This window comes from Neltuma alba, unplaced genomic scaffold (genome assembly GCF_004799145.2).
Source record: "Neltuma alba isolate B1F8T4 unplaced genomic scaffold, ASM479914v2 tig00012343_pilon, whole genome shotgun sequence".
Classification (NCBI taxonomy): Eukaryota; Viridiplantae; Streptophyta; class Magnoliopsida; order Fabales; family Fabaceae; genus Neltuma; species Neltuma alba.
In genome coordinates this window covers 549,856-567,482 of record NW_021636852.1, presented here as the reverse complement: position 1 = coordinate 567,482, position 17,627 = coordinate 549,856, and the positions used below count along the sequence as shown (strand labels likewise).

The 17,627-nt window shown below is 33.4% G+C and overlaps 1 protein-coding gene across 1 annotated transcript; it reads right to left on the bottom strand.

The window, feature by feature from the left end:
- Positions 1-5,788: 5,788 nt before the first annotated feature.
- On the bottom strand, positions 5,789-15,503 carry LOC114726149 (phosphoglucomutase, chloroplastic-like). Its single transcript, XM_028912714.1, has 22 exons — positions 15,195-15,503; positions 15,053-15,118; positions 14,735-14,779; positions 14,555-14,647; positions 14,382-14,434; positions 13,872-13,923; positions 13,701-13,769; positions 13,252-13,320; positions 11,642-11,764; positions 11,471-11,523; positions 11,152-11,230; positions 10,996-11,060; positions 10,847-10,914; positions 7,988-8,106; positions 7,833-7,907; positions 7,607-7,722; positions 7,182-7,323; positions 6,973-7,054; positions 6,848-6,894; positions 6,684-6,761; positions 6,475-6,580; positions 5,789-6,387 (listed from the first exon to the last, which is right to left on the bottom strand). Exons 1-22 carry the CDS (start codon positions 15,411-15,413, stop codon positions 6,320-6,322), a joined length of 1,887 nt encoding a protein of 628 aa, XP_028768547.1. The 5' UTR covers positions 15,414-15,503; the 3' UTR covers positions 5,789-6,319.
- Positions 15,504-17,627: the final 2,124 nt, after the last annotated feature.

Here is a 17,627-nt window from a genome sequence, read left to right as displayed (position 1 = left end):
CTTTCTTGACTTGGAAAACCATATATATATATATATATATATATATTTCTAAACCTAAGTCATCTAATAAGCTTATACCAACTTTGGATGGATTAAGGATTATCTCTGCTGCCGTTTGAAATTCAAAGCGTTCCTGTCATTTTGTTTGTGCATGTTTGATTTAGTTACCAATGAATACTACAATAAATCGTGCTATGTAACTATGCTTTATCAACAACTAACTGTTCAAATAATATATCTTGTTCATCTTTAATTCGTCTCCTTGCCTCTTTTCATAAGACTAAAGTCACTTGCTCAACTCTATTTATTAGAGCTTTTAGCGGTGTTTTTTTTTCCCCAAATGTCTTGAGCATACTAAATGATTTTCTACTATTTCCAAATAGGTGCTACACATAATCATTTTAGATCTTTTTTTTATATGACAACGCATTTATTTTTACATTATCATCTATATTACCTTTATTTTATGCTTTTATTGTACCTTTGATACCCTACCCCAATATATACTCATTTAGTATTGCTAGCTAGCTAGTCTCATCCCAGCATAGTAAAAACTTCCTTGTAAGTTTGGAAGGTATTTAATGGTCACAAGTGACTCTTGATGTAATAACTCAATTTGCATCCTTCCTATACATGGTATCTCCATCGATTTTACTTTCACTTACATACTCTACCAATCCAAGATGTATATTTAAACTTTGCACTTGGGAAATTTGTTCTCCAAACTAAATTTTACCCTGATTCATGTACTTTTGTTGTCTTATTTAGTACTATTTAGATCAAAACCACCTGATTCCAGTCTCTGGCTCATTTTCAAAAACAACCTCTTCCCTTCACTCCTTACTCAGCACTATATCATCTAAAAAGAGAATGTGTTTAGAAGTTTCATCTTGTATGTACTTAATTCTGACATTCAAAATTAAATCAGACAAGGAAGAAATTAAAAATGATTCCATAATAATATAGACTTGTTCGTAAAGTCATTTGGCTAACCTTGAGGGCTTCTCCCTCTTGTAGCTGCAGAATATATAAATATAAATAATATAAAATACAAGCACCTTTTCTTTTCCAATATAAGAAGCTTAATTCCTAACCACACTTCACCAAATAATAATTAAAATGTTTAGTGTTTGTCCATCATGTCTTGTTTCCTATATCTCTTGTCCTTTATACACACACCCCCCTTATAATATATGCTTGTTGTCGCCATTGGATTAGTTCTCTGAGTCTCCATTTAAAGCTTCTCGGGACACCTGTCTTTCTGAGAATTTTAAGTGTCCAATGTATTTCTAAAGATTGTGTGTTGACTTTATTTATTATATATGTATAAAGCAGCCAAAGGGCATGATATATGTTCCTGCCTTATCTTAAAATATACTCCTCCGGTCCTTAATATAAGACCCATTTAACTAATTTGATTAGATTAAGGAAGTTAGGTAAATTAATTAATTATAAGAAAAGTGACACATTTTTCCTAAAACACCATAATCATCTTTTTTAATACCCCATTTCCCTTTTCTATTTGATTACGGTTGAGGGAGTATCTATAAGGATAATTTAGAGAAAATTGATAAATATGAGAAATGAGTCTTATATTTAAGACCAAAACCAATTCAAGAATTGAGTCCTATATTAATAACCGGAGGAGTATGAAACACGCTTTCGTCTTTATATATATATATATATATAATCCTCTCCATGGTGGAGAAATCTCCTTTCTATTATCATAAAATATACTTCAAATTACTCAGACTTTTGAAATAGGTTGGGCTTTACAATAAATAGTATTGACTATTAACTAAATGTTTGCCTTACCTTATCATGCTAGGAAGTGTTGTTGCCATTCCCATTCTGAATGTGTATAAAACTAAATTTTGACGGAAGAAGAAGATGATGATATATTAGTTATCTTGGTTTTTTTTTGTAATATTATTTATCTTGATTTTATACAATGGAATGGGATTTTTTTCCCTTCTTGACGATGTCAATATAATACTATGAGAATCGAACCAGTTGAATCAGAAAATCAGTGAAACAGTTCCTAGATAAGTTTAAAATATTAAATATTTATAAAAATCATAATTGTTTTAAGAATCAGTAAAAAAAATTAATAAACGATTGATCAGGGGAGTCAATTATATGAGGGGTGGTTCAAATTGTATATTTTTTCCTTTTCCGAGTTATTGGTTTAAAAATATGTTGTTGTTTTTGTCTTAATTCTTTTCCTCTTACGTATAATGCCGTAAGTATCATTTTTGTACCTGCAAATTGTTACTATTTGTGAAAGCCACTTTTTATTAGAAGGTTTTGCTGGTCCTTTATGTAAAACACTTTAGAAAATCTAAGAAATAAATATATATTTATAATAAATCAGATAATATTTTTTGTTATAATTCATGCACCCATTATTTAGAGAGAGTTCATCTTACTTAAAAAAATTAAGAGAAGCTTTTGATGATGTTATTAGGCTACCAGGTGTCTCAAAAATTCATTCGCTTTAATCTAGAAGACATTAATGGCTATTTTGAGGAAAGGATAGAAGAGATGATTAAGATGGAGAAAGAAATTAATGGGATATTGAAATAGACAATTCGGGATAGAGAGCAACGAATGAAATACTACCCTTTTTTATTTCTTTTGATAAACAAACAACAAAAAGAAACTAACGGATCAAACAACAAATAAGCTTAGGTAGGACCCTCTCCACATGCTCTAGCATCCTTGGCTAACTCCTGTTGAATAATCTCACCGCAGGAGACTGAAGCGCATTCTTTGCCAGTGAGTCAGCAACCCCAATCAGGGAGTTGAGTCTAGTAGAAGTGACTAGTTCCTCACAACGTAACAAACTAAAATTCGAATCTAACAGAAGAGGTGCTCACGTTTAGTGCCCAACAGTACATTGAATATGATTACCTCTAATAAGAAGATATCTATGCTTTAATCAAAAAAAAAAAAAAAAGCACCTCTCTTGCACAAGATGGGACCGTAACAATCCAATCTCTATTGAGCAAATGTTTAATTTCTTCAAGCAGTATAGCGTTCTCGTTCAACACCTGAGTGTCACGGTAGATCCATTCCACTGCTTGCGCACAGTCGCTCTCGATAACAAGCTAATTTCAGCCCCCACAGGATAGCACTAAGCTCAGAATAAAGACCACTACTGTACCCAATGTGAAGCGTAAATCCTTTTAAATTACATAAATCTTCTCGAAACTTTGAGTCAGCTATAAATAACTTGTAATTTTCAAGAAATCCTTCCTAAATTTTTAAATTTTGTACGGACAGTTCCCAACAATCGATTATGTATTTCTTAAGTTTTAAGTTATATGAAAATAATTTTCTAAAATTCTTAAATTCAAACTAGAAGGCAGAAAAAAAAAAGTAATAAAACTAGCTACGTTTTTTTGGGCCAACAATAAATGCTAGCTAATATATATATATATATATATATATATATATATATATGGGTTCATTGTCAGGTCTTAAATGTTAAAAATATTATATATACTATACAAGACAAACTTCAAAATGTTCAGGGGATTATGAATAATTTATCAATAACGAAATTAAAGGATTTTTAAATCAAGTTAATTTTATCATCCAATTTTAAAGACATTATTTTAATTTGTATAAATTAGTTAAAAGTAATTAATGAATAAGATTAGAGAAAAAATTATTAAATATCTAATTAAGTATAAAGGTATAGATGCTATAGACGCTCCATGATTGGAGCTCGTTGATGGCCAAATTTTTAACGTAATAAACTTTGAATTAGCGCGATGAAGGCCAATTTTTTTCCTCTAAAAAGTTGACGCACGAAAAATATGTTATATAATATTTATATAATATATTAAATAATTCATTATTTATACTCCTCCGGTCCTTAATATAAGACCCAATTCTTGAGTTTGTTTTGGTCCTAAATATAAGACCCATTTCTCATATTTATTAATTTTCTCTAAATTACCTCTATGGATATTCTCTCAACTATAACCAAGTAGAAGAGGGAGAGGGGTATTAAAAAATATGATTATGGTGTTTTAGGAAAAATGTGTCACTTTTCTTTTAATTAACTAATTTACCTAATTTTCTTAATTTAATCAAATTAGTTAAATGAGCCTTATATTAAGGACCGGAGGAATATTATTTTGGACTTCCGATGGTTCGGCAACCTCCTCATACAAGATATGAATGGTGAGGGAGGAAGAGAGGCGACTGCACCCGTTGCCCCATTCCTTCCGTTCTCATGGTGTACTGACGCCATACTTATTTATAAAATATTTTTAATTAAATAACATGAATTAAGAATTGAGAAAAATGTTAGAATTTCTGGACAAAAAGAAAAACGTTAAAATTAGTTTGAATATATTTAATTATGAATATATTTGTAAAGTAAAAAAACTATTTTTTACCCTTAATGAAAATTATCGCTCTCTATCTTTAAATTAAATGCAAACATCCCACCTAAATAAACCAATTATATATAGGTATTTTTGGAAATAAATCATTAATGCTTCCCTAAATTTTACATGGTATTATATTAAAAATCAAGCAAAACTTTTAGTATAGAAGTGTCATATTAAGGATTAATATTTCTAGATTTATAAATAGCTAAAAAAATTTATATTTAATATATTTTTTTAATTCAAGTTAGAACACGTAAATTAGATATTTAAAAAAAATTAAAATATAAACAATAAATTTATAGACACACCTTATTGACAACTTCATATGAGTTAACAAGTTTATATGGAATAATTTAGTTAAAATTAGTTCGTTGGCAAAAAAATTGAACTAAAATTAGTTAATCTATTAAAATTTCAAAATTATTCTTAATAAAATTCATTAATTAGAAGAGATTATTTAGTCATAAAATTTAGTTAGAAAATAAATTTTGTAGTAAGAATTATAAATAGTACTAAATGTAAAAGCTAATTAATTAAAAACTAGTGAAGTTATTGGTGAAAAATGAGCTAATTCTCCTAAAGTACTCTTTTGAACCATTTAAATTGAGAGCAGACCTACTGATTGCAAATATTAATGCATGCAATTAATAAAATCAGTTTTCAAAAAATAAATATAGGAGACTAAAGAAATTGAGGCAGACGAACAATATGTTCAAGATCAAAACAAACTTATAAGCTAGTTCCTATATTTAAAACAAGAGAGTATTATTTTTTGAATTTCGTTTTCCTTCACATGCCACACACGTGCTTAATTTCTCTCCAAATGGAGATCAGGGGTGCAACCCTGTCTCTGACATTCAATGGAGTGGCCATACACACTCAATTCCCACATAGGACGGTCGGGAAGGGAAAGATGGAATAGGCTCTCCTTCCCTTGAACCTTTATGGAAAGCTGATCTAAGATCACTCACCAATGGCCTTGCTTTTCCATGTCTCACCTCAGTTACAACATCAAGCCACTTCCTCCTTTTGTGACTTTTTACTTACCTTTGTTCAGTTGATAGCCCCCTCTCCGTGTCTTCATGTAATCATCCTAATCCTAGACCTCTACCTAGACCAAAGCAAAAATACTTGGAATTTTGTCTGCTTCACTCCATCTTCCACTCAGTGCTCTTCCCTCTTTCAGTCGAAAGCACCTTTCATACCCTACTGTACTTGAGCTTATTCCTCACTAAGATAACATACTCATTATCCTCACCAGTATATGTCTAAAGACTCGCATTATCTCGCAAGTCAACACAAAGGTGTTCATTTTCTCCTCGGAAATATGGAGACAATTATTATGAGGTCCAATGTAATTATTAAAAAGTCACAATGACAAGTAAATAGCATGAACTTCTTGTCATTTCCTATACAGAAAGTTGTTATTACATGTTCAATTGTAGTGACATTATAGTGATTACATCTCTTCCTTGAGACCTTATAGTAATTCTCTCTATGCTTTACAAAAGGTTAAGCAAAGTCGTTCCAGACTAGAAACAATGAGTGTCTGCTCTAATGGATGTCACAAAACACTATATTGTTCACAGGTGATAAAAGAATTCTGTTTATGATGCAACTGTACTAGCAAAAACATGTTAACATGTAGTTCCTTCTATAACTACAGGTTCTCATTCCAGGTATTTGAACAAAACTTTAAAATGCATCAGCTCCTTTTGCTGGGAACCAATGTTCTTATTGGCATTATTGATATTATTATAATTTAATAGCGCCTGATACTTATTCTGCCTCTTGCTTCAAATTGCTCATTCCAAAGCTGACACTGAAAGACCGATCTAACGCATTAGTGGTGGAAAAGGCAAGACAGCTAGCCTGGTAGGACGACATGTAACTGAGTGTAAACGCTTGATGCATTATGTGATCACTGTTGGCTTCTCCCTCCCGGTGAATTCCTTGAGCTTTGACACCGACAAAGCCAAATCTACACAAAAATGAGAGCAACTGAGTATGTAGAAAGCGAATGAGTAAACGTATTAAACAGTAGTTTGTCCTGGTAATCGGCAGTAACCTATTAACGGCTTTAAGGCAGTTTGAGCATCCACATCATGTTTAGATGGGTCTGATTCGAACTTTTCGATGTAAACTCTTATGGTTGCACCTGCAGAGCCTGTACCCTGTAAAACAAAACAGACATCACTACTTTTCATTGGACCTCAAGTTACAAGAACTGAATCATTATCATAGGAGACAAGGTGGAGAGAAGACGGAATCACATACTGATAATCGATATATAATCCTTGATCCATCTGTGAAAACAAACCGAACACCTTGCTTTGATACCACACTTCCGTCTACCTGTGCAATTAAATAAACCATAAATAAGTTCAAGGAGAACATAATTTTTTATTGCTAAATAAGCATGATAAATTATCAAAACTTACTGGATCAGTGTATGTAAAATCATCAGCAAACTTGAGGACATAACTTCCTGCAGAATAGCACTTTCTAGAACTTCAGTATACCTAGGAGGTCATTTGATTGAGAAACAAAGCTTGTAGCAACTTACCATACTTGTCACCTGGCTCGCTCTTAGAAATACCTTCTCGTAGGTGATCTATCATCTTGTTAGCAGCTTCTGACTCACATTCCTGAAAATGAACCATCAAATTTAAGCTAGCCTATAGGTTTATAAGGCACTAAAATTAGAGAGCCAAAAGTTTCTTAAAACATGAATACTGCAAATACAATTTTAAAATGCAGTTATGATCAGCATACCTCATAGTCATAGCGAGAAAAGAAATTTCTACCATATGTTGCCCAATACTCATTTACAACATCAGATACAGAGACCAATTTGTCCCCTGGTTTCTTGTCTTTGTTGCGGTGTGCAATAATAGAAAGCCAAGCCAATACAGCCCTGTAATATAGAAACAATTAGAGATGGCACGCAAATGTTACTACTATAAGCAATGTCTTGCACAATTCTGATAACATCCCAGAAAGTATAATAGAAATTTCTAAAATGTAACAAGAATTCTAAAAATATAATTTTCTTTTTTAAAAATGCCAGAAGATAACCTATAGTATAGTTCACCTATTTAAGAAATAGTAAGCCTAGTTCACCATGCTTGACAACCTGTGCATAAGGAAACTGTATACTTCCCATATATAGACTTCAAAAATACGTGGGGGAAACTTACCAAATGCCATCCTTCTCACGGATATGATCCGAACCTGTTCCAAAGCTCTCTTCTCCACAAATTGACAATTTTCCAGCATCCATAAGATTTCCAAAAAACTTCCAGCCAGTGGGGACCTGAACAGAAGAAGGCCCATCCATGCGGTTACTAGAAAGGTGCATATGAATATAAATAAAGCTACTTCATTGAGGACCATTTTGAGAAAATGGGTGACGAAAAATCATGCCTCAAAGAAAGGAAGGTTCAATTTTTCTGCAACACGATCGAGAGCACCACTAGTTGGCATGGATCGAGCAAGACCCTGCAGAAAAAACAATAATGTTCTCCTCTTCTATAAGATGAATGCTTGATTTAAAATATATATATGCATGAACTTCATACCTTGACACTTTTCTTGAAGTAAGGGATTGTTGCTTGTGCATTGGCTGCAATGACCGCAACAGAATCTGAAGGTGTAACAAAGAAGCCTCTTCCTAAAATCATGTTCCTATCACCATCACCTACACAGAAATTAAAAGAATTGATCATTGAGAAAGGAGGAATACAAGCAAGGGCAGAAAGACCATGCTATGCATATAAAGCAGAGGGAAGGAATGAAGACCATCCTCATAGTATATGCGGATGATCTTTTCTTGACAGGGGATGACATCAAAGAAATGGGAAGATTAAAGGAAGTTCTTGCGTCTGGATTTGGGATATAGGACCTAGGTCAGATTAGATATTTCCTAAGAATGGAAGTTGCCCAATCAAATAAGAGAGTTAGTATTTAACAGAGTAAATGCACCCTCGACCCCACGACTGAAAGAGGACTGTTGGGTTGCAAGCCAGGTGATACACCTGTAGAAGCCAGGAAGAGATTCAATGACACGGGGAACTTGTTGACAGAGAGAAATACTAGAGATTGGTTTGAAAATTGATCTATCTTTTGTTGGCGAATAGAGGATAAAGCCTAAAAGCAGAGAGAAAATATTTTATGAATCATTTACTTTTTTCTGCATCCCGCAAACCAATGCTAGATGCCACAAATAAAGGCTTACACATGTACCAAAATCAGCTAGAAATAATCAAGTAATTGACTTAAGTGGAGAACACGCTATTTTGACTGGTCCAAAGCACCAATCTAGAAACAGATAGATAAACTCGGGAGACAATATTTTTTTGAAGCACATGCCATTGCCTTTGTTGTGAATGTGGTTAGCCAACACATGCAGTCGCCAAAGCAAGCTTGATCGGAAACAGCATATAGAGTTCCAAGGTACTTGAAAGGCTCTCCAGGAGGTAGTCTATTGTTCTAAAAGCGACAACAAGCTAATGTGGAAGAATTTGCAAATGATAATTGGGTGGAATCAACCAAAGATAGAAGATCCACCACTAGGTACTGCACATCTATATGGGGCAATAGCATAGGGTGGTAACAAGCAGTGCAAAGGAAGAGTTGTAGCTCAAGGAAGGCATGAAGGCCTATGGTTTAAAAGACTTAAAAAAAAAAAAAAAGGAGCAACAAGTCTTAACGGAACTTCCCATCAGACTCCATTGTGACAATAAAACAGCTATTAACGTCTCCTTCAATCCACTTCAGTGGACAGAATCAAGGGCCAAAGGAGGAACTATTTGCGTGACTGGTTCTCATCAAAGAAAAGGTTGGTAGCAGATATCCTTACCAAAGGATTACGTTGTCATACATTTTATGGTTACATTGGCAAGTTGGACACAATCAATATCAATGATCCAACTTGAGGGAAAGTATTGAAATCTAGCATTTATTCTAACTGTAACTAGTCAAAATATTATTAGGGTATTATTAGGAGCAAAAACTCATGACTTGACAACCATAACCTCAGGAATTAGAAGCTGATTATATGAAATTAAATTTTCTGATCCTTTGCCGTGTCTTCAGCCCCAGACACATTTGTCTTATTCCCTACGATTACCAGAGAAATAAAAAGATTTTATTTGTTCCATATCCTCCATTCTCTTTGCATATGCTACATCACACAATACAGATTTATAGGGTTTTACCAAAGAACAGCTAATCCGTGATTGAGTAATCAGCGTTGCTCTATCTTTCAATATTCGACTTTCTACAATCAAGTGTTTCACTCCTAAAATAGCTTCCAACCTATTAAGCCTAGCTACTTGTTTCCACAAGATAATGTCAAATGATTATCTCTGGCAGCCTCAGCATAAGACCTGGGGCATACAAAGCAGCATCGCGGAAGGAATTCCTCATGGTGTAGAGGTCACACTAAGACAAACAATTCATTCTTAATAAATGTTTGATCTAGCAAGGTAAGTAAAAAAATCTAAAAGTGTTTTGGTGTTGGTAGGAAGGATGTTGTTGGCTTCCTTTCTGGCAGCTTGTGCATAGAAGTTTACATAACATGAGGCAATTCTAGCATTAGACTCACAACCTTAGGAATCAATTAGAAACACCCAAGTAAGCATTCAAAGGCTGCATGAGCAGAACTACCTCTTAATTGCAATAGGCAAACTAGGCGGAGTATGTTATTTGCTAACCCATCACAAAAATTTCACTGAAAGACCGAAACACATGTATCTGACAAAGTTATGAGCCAAAACCTTGCGTAAATGGCAGGAGTTGTGCTATTAAAATCAACATAAATATTTGGAACTACAAAATTAATTCTTGATAACTTTCCAAAGCTCATGCACAATGCGCATCAGCTCTAATACATCTGTAACCTCATTTCCACAAGATATTAGCAACCTGAATTCCCGAAATACCATTTCTATCAATCTAAGGGAAATTAACCCATGAAAACCCTTACACTTTTCAATATCTTGCTGACATAGTGGCAGACCATACCATAGCCACAGTAACCGAAACAGTGCTAACAGGGAAGCGTTTTAGCAATGTAATAACCTAATAAAAAAATAAACAACTAACCAGAAAACCAATATAGAGATGGAATGCTAAAAAATACAATTAAATTTTAATTTGTCTAGGAAATAATGACCACCATATAATAAGGGATATAATTCAAACTCTGAAGTCAATATAATCAGATACAGTAAATGTAAAAGAGCACCAAAATCAATGAACAATTAAGAAAATAATTGTCTCCCTAGCTTAGAGATTCTACTTTCTACTGTTCTTTCTTTTGCAATAGATGACCAGCATCACAGTAAAGCTAAGGATGCAGGTGAGTCTGCAAGAACAGCTAAAGGATTTCAAGAAGCACATCATCACTGAAGCAACAGAATGCAAAACTAACATACCATCACTGGCAGCTCCAACATCTGGCCCATTTTCACCGTACATAATGTTGACAAGTTCCTTAGCATATCTGTTTAATCATCGTATCCATCAAGAACAGCTATTTCAGAAATTAAATACATATCAGCACCAAATAAAGCAAAGTTCTTACGTAAGATTAGGATCTGGATGACCGTGTCCAAAATCTTCTAAAGGGACCCCATTCAAAATTGATTCCTACATGGAAAACTTAACATATTATATCAACATCTTTAACTAACATGACATTAAATCAACTCCAAAAGGAAATTTTAGAATAGCAACATACCGGACTGGCACCTAGTTTATCAACGAATATGGGTTTTGCATAAGCACCAGTAACTGCATGCATGGCATCAAATACAAACCTAAAAGATGCCCCAAAAAAACAACAACAACAACAACAAAATCATATATAACAGAGTTCAGGAACATGAACAGTTCATAGCTCCAAAACCTAATATGCCAAAGTCACAAGGATATGCCCAATCCTTTAAGAAGAATCATTAAAAAAATCATTTGAGGAATCTACTATATTGACTTCATTGTTAAGGTGGTGAAACAGATAAAGTCAACACTGTCAAAATCTCTCAAGAATAAGATAATACCTAAAATCTGGCCGTGAAAGAAGACCTTTAATTAGCTGGAAATCAAATACAGACTGCACAAGAAATGTGACCAATGCTTAGATCCAATTTACATTAATCAATCTGATAAATATAACAAATGAATATTTTCTGTTAAAAACTCAAACATAATGGTACAAAGTATATCTTCACCTCCAATAGCTCCGAATAGTCAGAAACTGGGTCTATCACCTCCACAGTGAAGCTCCCATAGATTGTAACCCCATAATTTGATAAGTCAACATCAGGAATGTCAGCCACTTTTAATTCTGATATCTGTGTCAATACGAAACAAAGTTTATCAAAAGTGCGTAAAGACTAACTACAGTGTACTCCTTAGCAGTAAGAAATTCAATATGCTTGACAAAATAAACACACACACACACGAACACACATTCACAAGTTTAAGTTGTACATGTACTCACCACATGCACACACGCGCATGCACTCACAGACCCATTTCAAACGGATGATCCAATCCAATTCAAACAATAGCTTGAATTGTTTCGCATCAGGACAAAGAACTTGCAACACGGTGAGGCTTTTTCATTTTTCCTTTAGAGGGGCAGGGTATACTACGAGATATATTATTCATAATCTAATAGAAGGATCCCGCAGTTTACAAGATGCACCAGAACAAATGTACTGGCAATCTTGATGGTTTAAGATAGTAAAACATATCATGTTTGACAGCTCAGCAGAACAAAACATCTGCAAAGTGTAATTTGAACCTTCCATATACCCCACAAAAGTGCTATTGAGAAGATACCTGAATGAAACTGCTTGTTTTTTTCCACTTTTAACAAAAAGAGAAATTGAACATTGACACTGGGTAATAGTAGTATATCATCAGGACCGTGCAGAACCGAGTCTAAGCAGCTCTGTTAGTCAACTCTTAGAATTTCATATAAATTTTAGAAAGAAATTCCAATCAATGATCACTTCAGGCGATGAACATTGTAGTAGGCTAGCTTATTATTCAAACTTATAAATTGCTATAGAGTCGGATTGAGCAACCTTTTCTAGCATATTCCACAATGAGAAATATTCATAGATGTATAATCAAGCAGGGGGTGGATCTGAAACCATTGTTACATATTGTTCATAAACTAATTAACAAATTGGTGCCTAGATTGTTAGCCGAATTTAGCTTTGATTCCTAAATTATTCAGTACAAGTTAGTCGCCAAAAGAAATAAACACATGACATAAGAGTCTTTTTGTCAAGTAGCCTACGGATGTCAAGAGAATTAACATATAACTTGTAAGTTTTACTGACTAGCTATTTTGCTGAATTTTGGGAAAGAAAGCTAATGAGGTCTAATGATCCAAGGACCAAATTGTTCGCTTTGTCATTTCTCATATTTTCAAGGACCAAATTCTTTTCTCCCATAGTTGGTTTCACAAGATAGAGAAGATAGCCTATCATAGAAGTAAACTGAAAACAAAACAAACAAAAAACAAACAAAAAAATCACATACATGCACGCGTGCGCATGCAAAAGTTAAAAGATAAGGCATTTCGACTGTAAGTGCAAAATTGCAGTGTCCATATAGGCAGTGTTAGGAATCCATTAAGAATTCACTTTATCTATCATGACAAATTTCACAGAAGGAAACATACAACCCGAAGATAAGAAGAGTAAAGATTACTAATACAGCCTTCAGTATTCTAACAAGAAAAATAGGAACAAGCCATTAAAATTCTTGACCAAATGAATTCGCAATTGAAAAGCAAAGCATGCAATATTTTGGAGATACTTACGGATAGAGTGTTTCCATAAATCTTGTCAGTGATGGATTCTGGAGCAGGTTGGCCACTGCTGTAATTAAACTGGGGTGAAGAGCAAATGAACTTGTTAGAAATACCAACCAGCAGACTTGCAGAAAACATCCAATTATAGACATGAACAAGCTCCAGGTTATGACATGCTGCAAAAACTATATTAGATATGTATGAGATACTGAAAAATCCATATATCCTTTTTTTGGAGAATCTATATATTCAACTGTGTCTCAGAAGTTTTAAACACACACAGAACAAATATCATTAAATATTTCAGCAAATTGCAGCTTTTGAATCACAAAGGGTTCTCAAGATATTAACTTATCCTTGTTGAACTAGAAACACCATCAACTTCAGCAACGTGATGGCCAGTATAAAAATTGAACAATGACCATTTGATCCATGAGAATCAGAAAATATTAAATCACCTTAATACCCCAATCATAATCTGGCCCACCAGGATTATGGCTTGCACTCATAATAAATCCACCATTTGCCTGTTACAGTTTGAGGAAATAAGTCAAAGAACATATTAGCAGTTGATATCATGATAGATGTGCTGAACCAATGGACGAGGAAATAGAGTCAGACTAGCTTGCCTTCCTCTTCCTTATAACAGCAGAAACAGCTGGTGTTGATAATATACCTTCCCTGCAATAGGAGTAATATTTTTCAGTTTCTGCACAGAAAAGCTTTTGCAACTCAAATACAACAATAAACCTTATCCCAGTAGGTGGGGTTGTAAATCAAATACATCAAGAAAACATAATTGAACAATGTTGACTCTAACTGCTTGAAGAAAATAAATTAGTATTAAAAGAAAAGTAAAATCTAATCTCACAAGAGATTTACGTCAAATTTCATTGGATCTAAAACAATAGTATCGAGGTTACATGAGATCAATGTCTATTAGCATTCACTATCCAAACACGAAGCTTTGCGAAAATCATCAGTTTTAAGAACTGATGCTTTGCTTTCATGATAACTGATAGTAGACAGTTTCACATATTAAACCATGTACTCCTATTCACCATTATCTCTTTGTTTACTTCTTGATGCCTATGAATCACAGCAAAACCATTTGAAAAATCACAAAACAAAATACTTACTTGCCAACTAAAATTTTTCCTACACCATTTCCAGCAGCAATCTTGATGATTATCTGTATTACGTAAGAAATACAGAATTGAGAATAAAACAGGGAAGTGAATTCTCATGAACATCACAAGATTTAAATCCCATTGCTGTAGGAATTAATAATGACAAAAGTAAAATGATTAACCTGTGCAGCCTCCAGATTGAAGTAACGACCATCGCCTCCCAAAACTAATAATCCATTCTTGTAGTCTTCCGGAGGCAGCGAATTAAACAATGCCTGCACGTGCAGAATACATCCACCACCATTGAGAGAGAAGTGCATAATCGCTTAATTAAACACTGCATATAAATATAAATATCATACCTGGATCCAGTTGGCGAGGTAATTTTCTTGCTGAAACACTTTCACCTACAGAATACACGTAATTGCCCGAAATGAAAAGGGAAACAAACAATATTTGCTTCTACTACTACTTGAAAAGTTTGCAGATTGCAGATTACATGTATCATAACTTGCATATCCTCCTGCTAAATCTAAAAACCTAGTTGAAATGACATGTTGTGTTAATCAAACATGGCTCCAAAGAGTGAGATGAAAAAAAAAAAATTAGAAATTAGGACTGAGTATAATTACTTTTTTTCCCCCAAAGACAATTCACAAGGAATACAGACAGAAGAGTACCTTCTTTCGGAGCCCACTGGTGCCGGTTTTTTGTCCTTCGATCGGTTTTGTGGGAACCAAGTCAATCTAGAACACAGGGAAACGAAATGTTGGCAATACAGAACACTGATCTATATGTGAAAGAAGGGAATGGAGAGACAACCTTAATGCCTTCTGGCTCGGCAACAGCGGTAGAAGAGATGGATGAAGAGGATGATGAAGCTTTGACAGAGGTACTCCGCATTACCCTCAAATGTTTTGGAGTTTTAACAAAAGCAGGATACGAGAACCGGGAGAAAGATTGGGATGGAGGAAGAAAGACGGGATTTTGAGGTTTAAATGCAGACAGCAGCAAGCCATCGAATTTAGAAGAGAAAGCCATTGATGAAATCTTTTCTTTGTAACTTCCTCCCTTCGAAGCAGAAGAGAGGAAATAGACTGAAAACAGAAAAGGAAGGAGAACCGAGAAGGTTGTGTGCTTGTGATACTGATCTTATACCGAGTAGTCAGTGGCTTTTATGCGTTGTGCGAATTCCAGGGCTGCCACGTGTACGGCTTATCTTTCAAAATGAGTAAACATCATGTGAATTAATTTTTTTTTTATTAAATTAATAACAATTAATATCCTCCGTATATCCCGCTCCGATTTGCTTTCAAACTGCTATTCGTGCTATATTTCCTCCAACCCTCTCTATATAATATTTTTAGGTGAATACAATATTCACTACCTCAAAATTTTAAATTATAAATTTTTATCTCCCAAAAAATAAAATGATTTAAGTTTTTAATTTGTTAAATGAAAGGGCTTAATCAAGCTTCTTTAGGCTAGTTGATTTCTTTAGGCTAGTTGATTCAAACCATGCTACTCTTCCGGTCCTTAATATAAGACCCATTTAACTAATTTGATTAGATTAAGGAAGTTAGATAAGTTGGTTAATTATAAGAAAAGTGACACATTTTTTCTAAAACACCATAATCATCTTTCTTAATACCTCATCTCCCTCTTCTATTTGATTATGGTTGAGGGAGTATCCATAAGGGTAATTTAGAGAACATTGATAAATTTGATAAATGGATTTTATATTTAGGACCAAAACCAACTCAACAATTAGGTCATATATTAAAGACCGGAAGAGTATTAGATATGCTTACGAGGGAAGGATTGCCGATGCTAGCGTGCAGTGAGAATTAGCGGCTATAGAAGCTCTGGCCTTGGAGATTTGATATGATTGAGAAATATTATTTTTGGTCATAATTATAAAATTTCGTTTATAGTCTATAAATAAGATCTTTTAATTAGGAACAATGATAATATGACTGAGTGTGAGGACAAAAGATTGTACAGGGAGTCAAATAAAAACGTGACTCAGGGGACAGAGATTTTAGTCTAAGTAATCCAACCTAAATGACATCATTTAAGGTAATGGATTAAAGCCAATGGGAAAGTAGTAGATGTTAAGAAAATGAAGAGAAACTGAACCCTAGCAGACGCCACGCTATAAACTTAGTAGAAACTTCACTATCATACTAGTAATAAATAAATTATAAAGAACAATATTTTAATTTTAAGTAAACAAAATTTGAGGAACCAAAATAATTCAATATTTTCTAGCATTTTCATCACAGTCAACACTCAACAGGGATAAAAATTAACACAATTTTTAAATTTATTCCTTTTAATTGCATGAGTAAAATGATGAGCTATATTGAAAAAGCGTAAGACTAATATATTGAATAAAGTAAAATATGCAAAAAAAGAAAATCTAATAAACAATTCATTTGGTCTCTTGCTAAAAGAATTAAAAAAAAATTCCTCCTTCAAGTACCTTGCAAATAAGATCTAAGGAAATATATATTTTCTTAGTCTTTTTCTAAGCATCTTATGAAAGCTAATTAAAGATAGTTAAAGCATTAACTATGTCTGAAAATGAAAAAGATATAAACTTTCATCATATTTAAAGGCATGCATTAAAAAATTTAACAATCATTACAGTTTTACTCATTTTTCAACGTATTTTTAATAGAACGAAACTTAAATTAAATTATTTACAATCGTTATGTTAAATTGTTCAATCACATTTTACAATGTGTTCTATAGTAACTTGACCCAACTGTTTTTCTTTTTTAATAAATACAATATTAAAAAAATATCTGAATACATGATTTGTAAAGAATTATTTATCTCTCGTTATACACGTCTCATCAAAAGAACTTCGTGTGTTACTAAAGTTGCACCAGCTTTCTCTACATCCTTGAATCACATAAATGTTGTCTCTTACAAGAAGAATTTGTTTTATGGTCTACTCGGCGCTCTCATCTCAATAATATCTTGGAAAAAGATATCAACATGTTATTCAATCTTTTTCTAGTTAGGGAGTATTTAGATGGAATCAAAACTATGATTTTAAAGTACTTTTACGGTGTATAAAGTAAATATATAAAAAAATTTGTCTCTTTTTACGAAAAAAAACATTTTTGGGTGTTTCCAAACACCCTCTAAAAGTATGATAGCATTAACATGGTTTATTTGTATTAAATAGGAGCAATATTGGAATTTGAACATAATATTAAAAAAAAAAATCAAATCTCTCATTCT

Bases quoted from the DNA above. Each gene is read 5' to 3' on its own strand.
- LOC114726149 (XM_028912714.1), bottom strand. From the start codon at position 15,413: ATGGCTTTCTCTTCTAAATTCGATGGCTTGCTGCTGTCTGCATTTAAA. The intron at 11,231-11,470 runs GTATTATCTTAT...GGCATCTTTTAG, and splicing joins CTTTCACGGCCAGATTTTAG to GTTTGTATTTGATGCCATGC. The intron at 6,762-6,847 runs GTAAGTTTTGAT...TTAATTGCACAG, and splicing joins ATTTTACATACACTGATCCA to GTAGACGGAAGTGTGGTATC.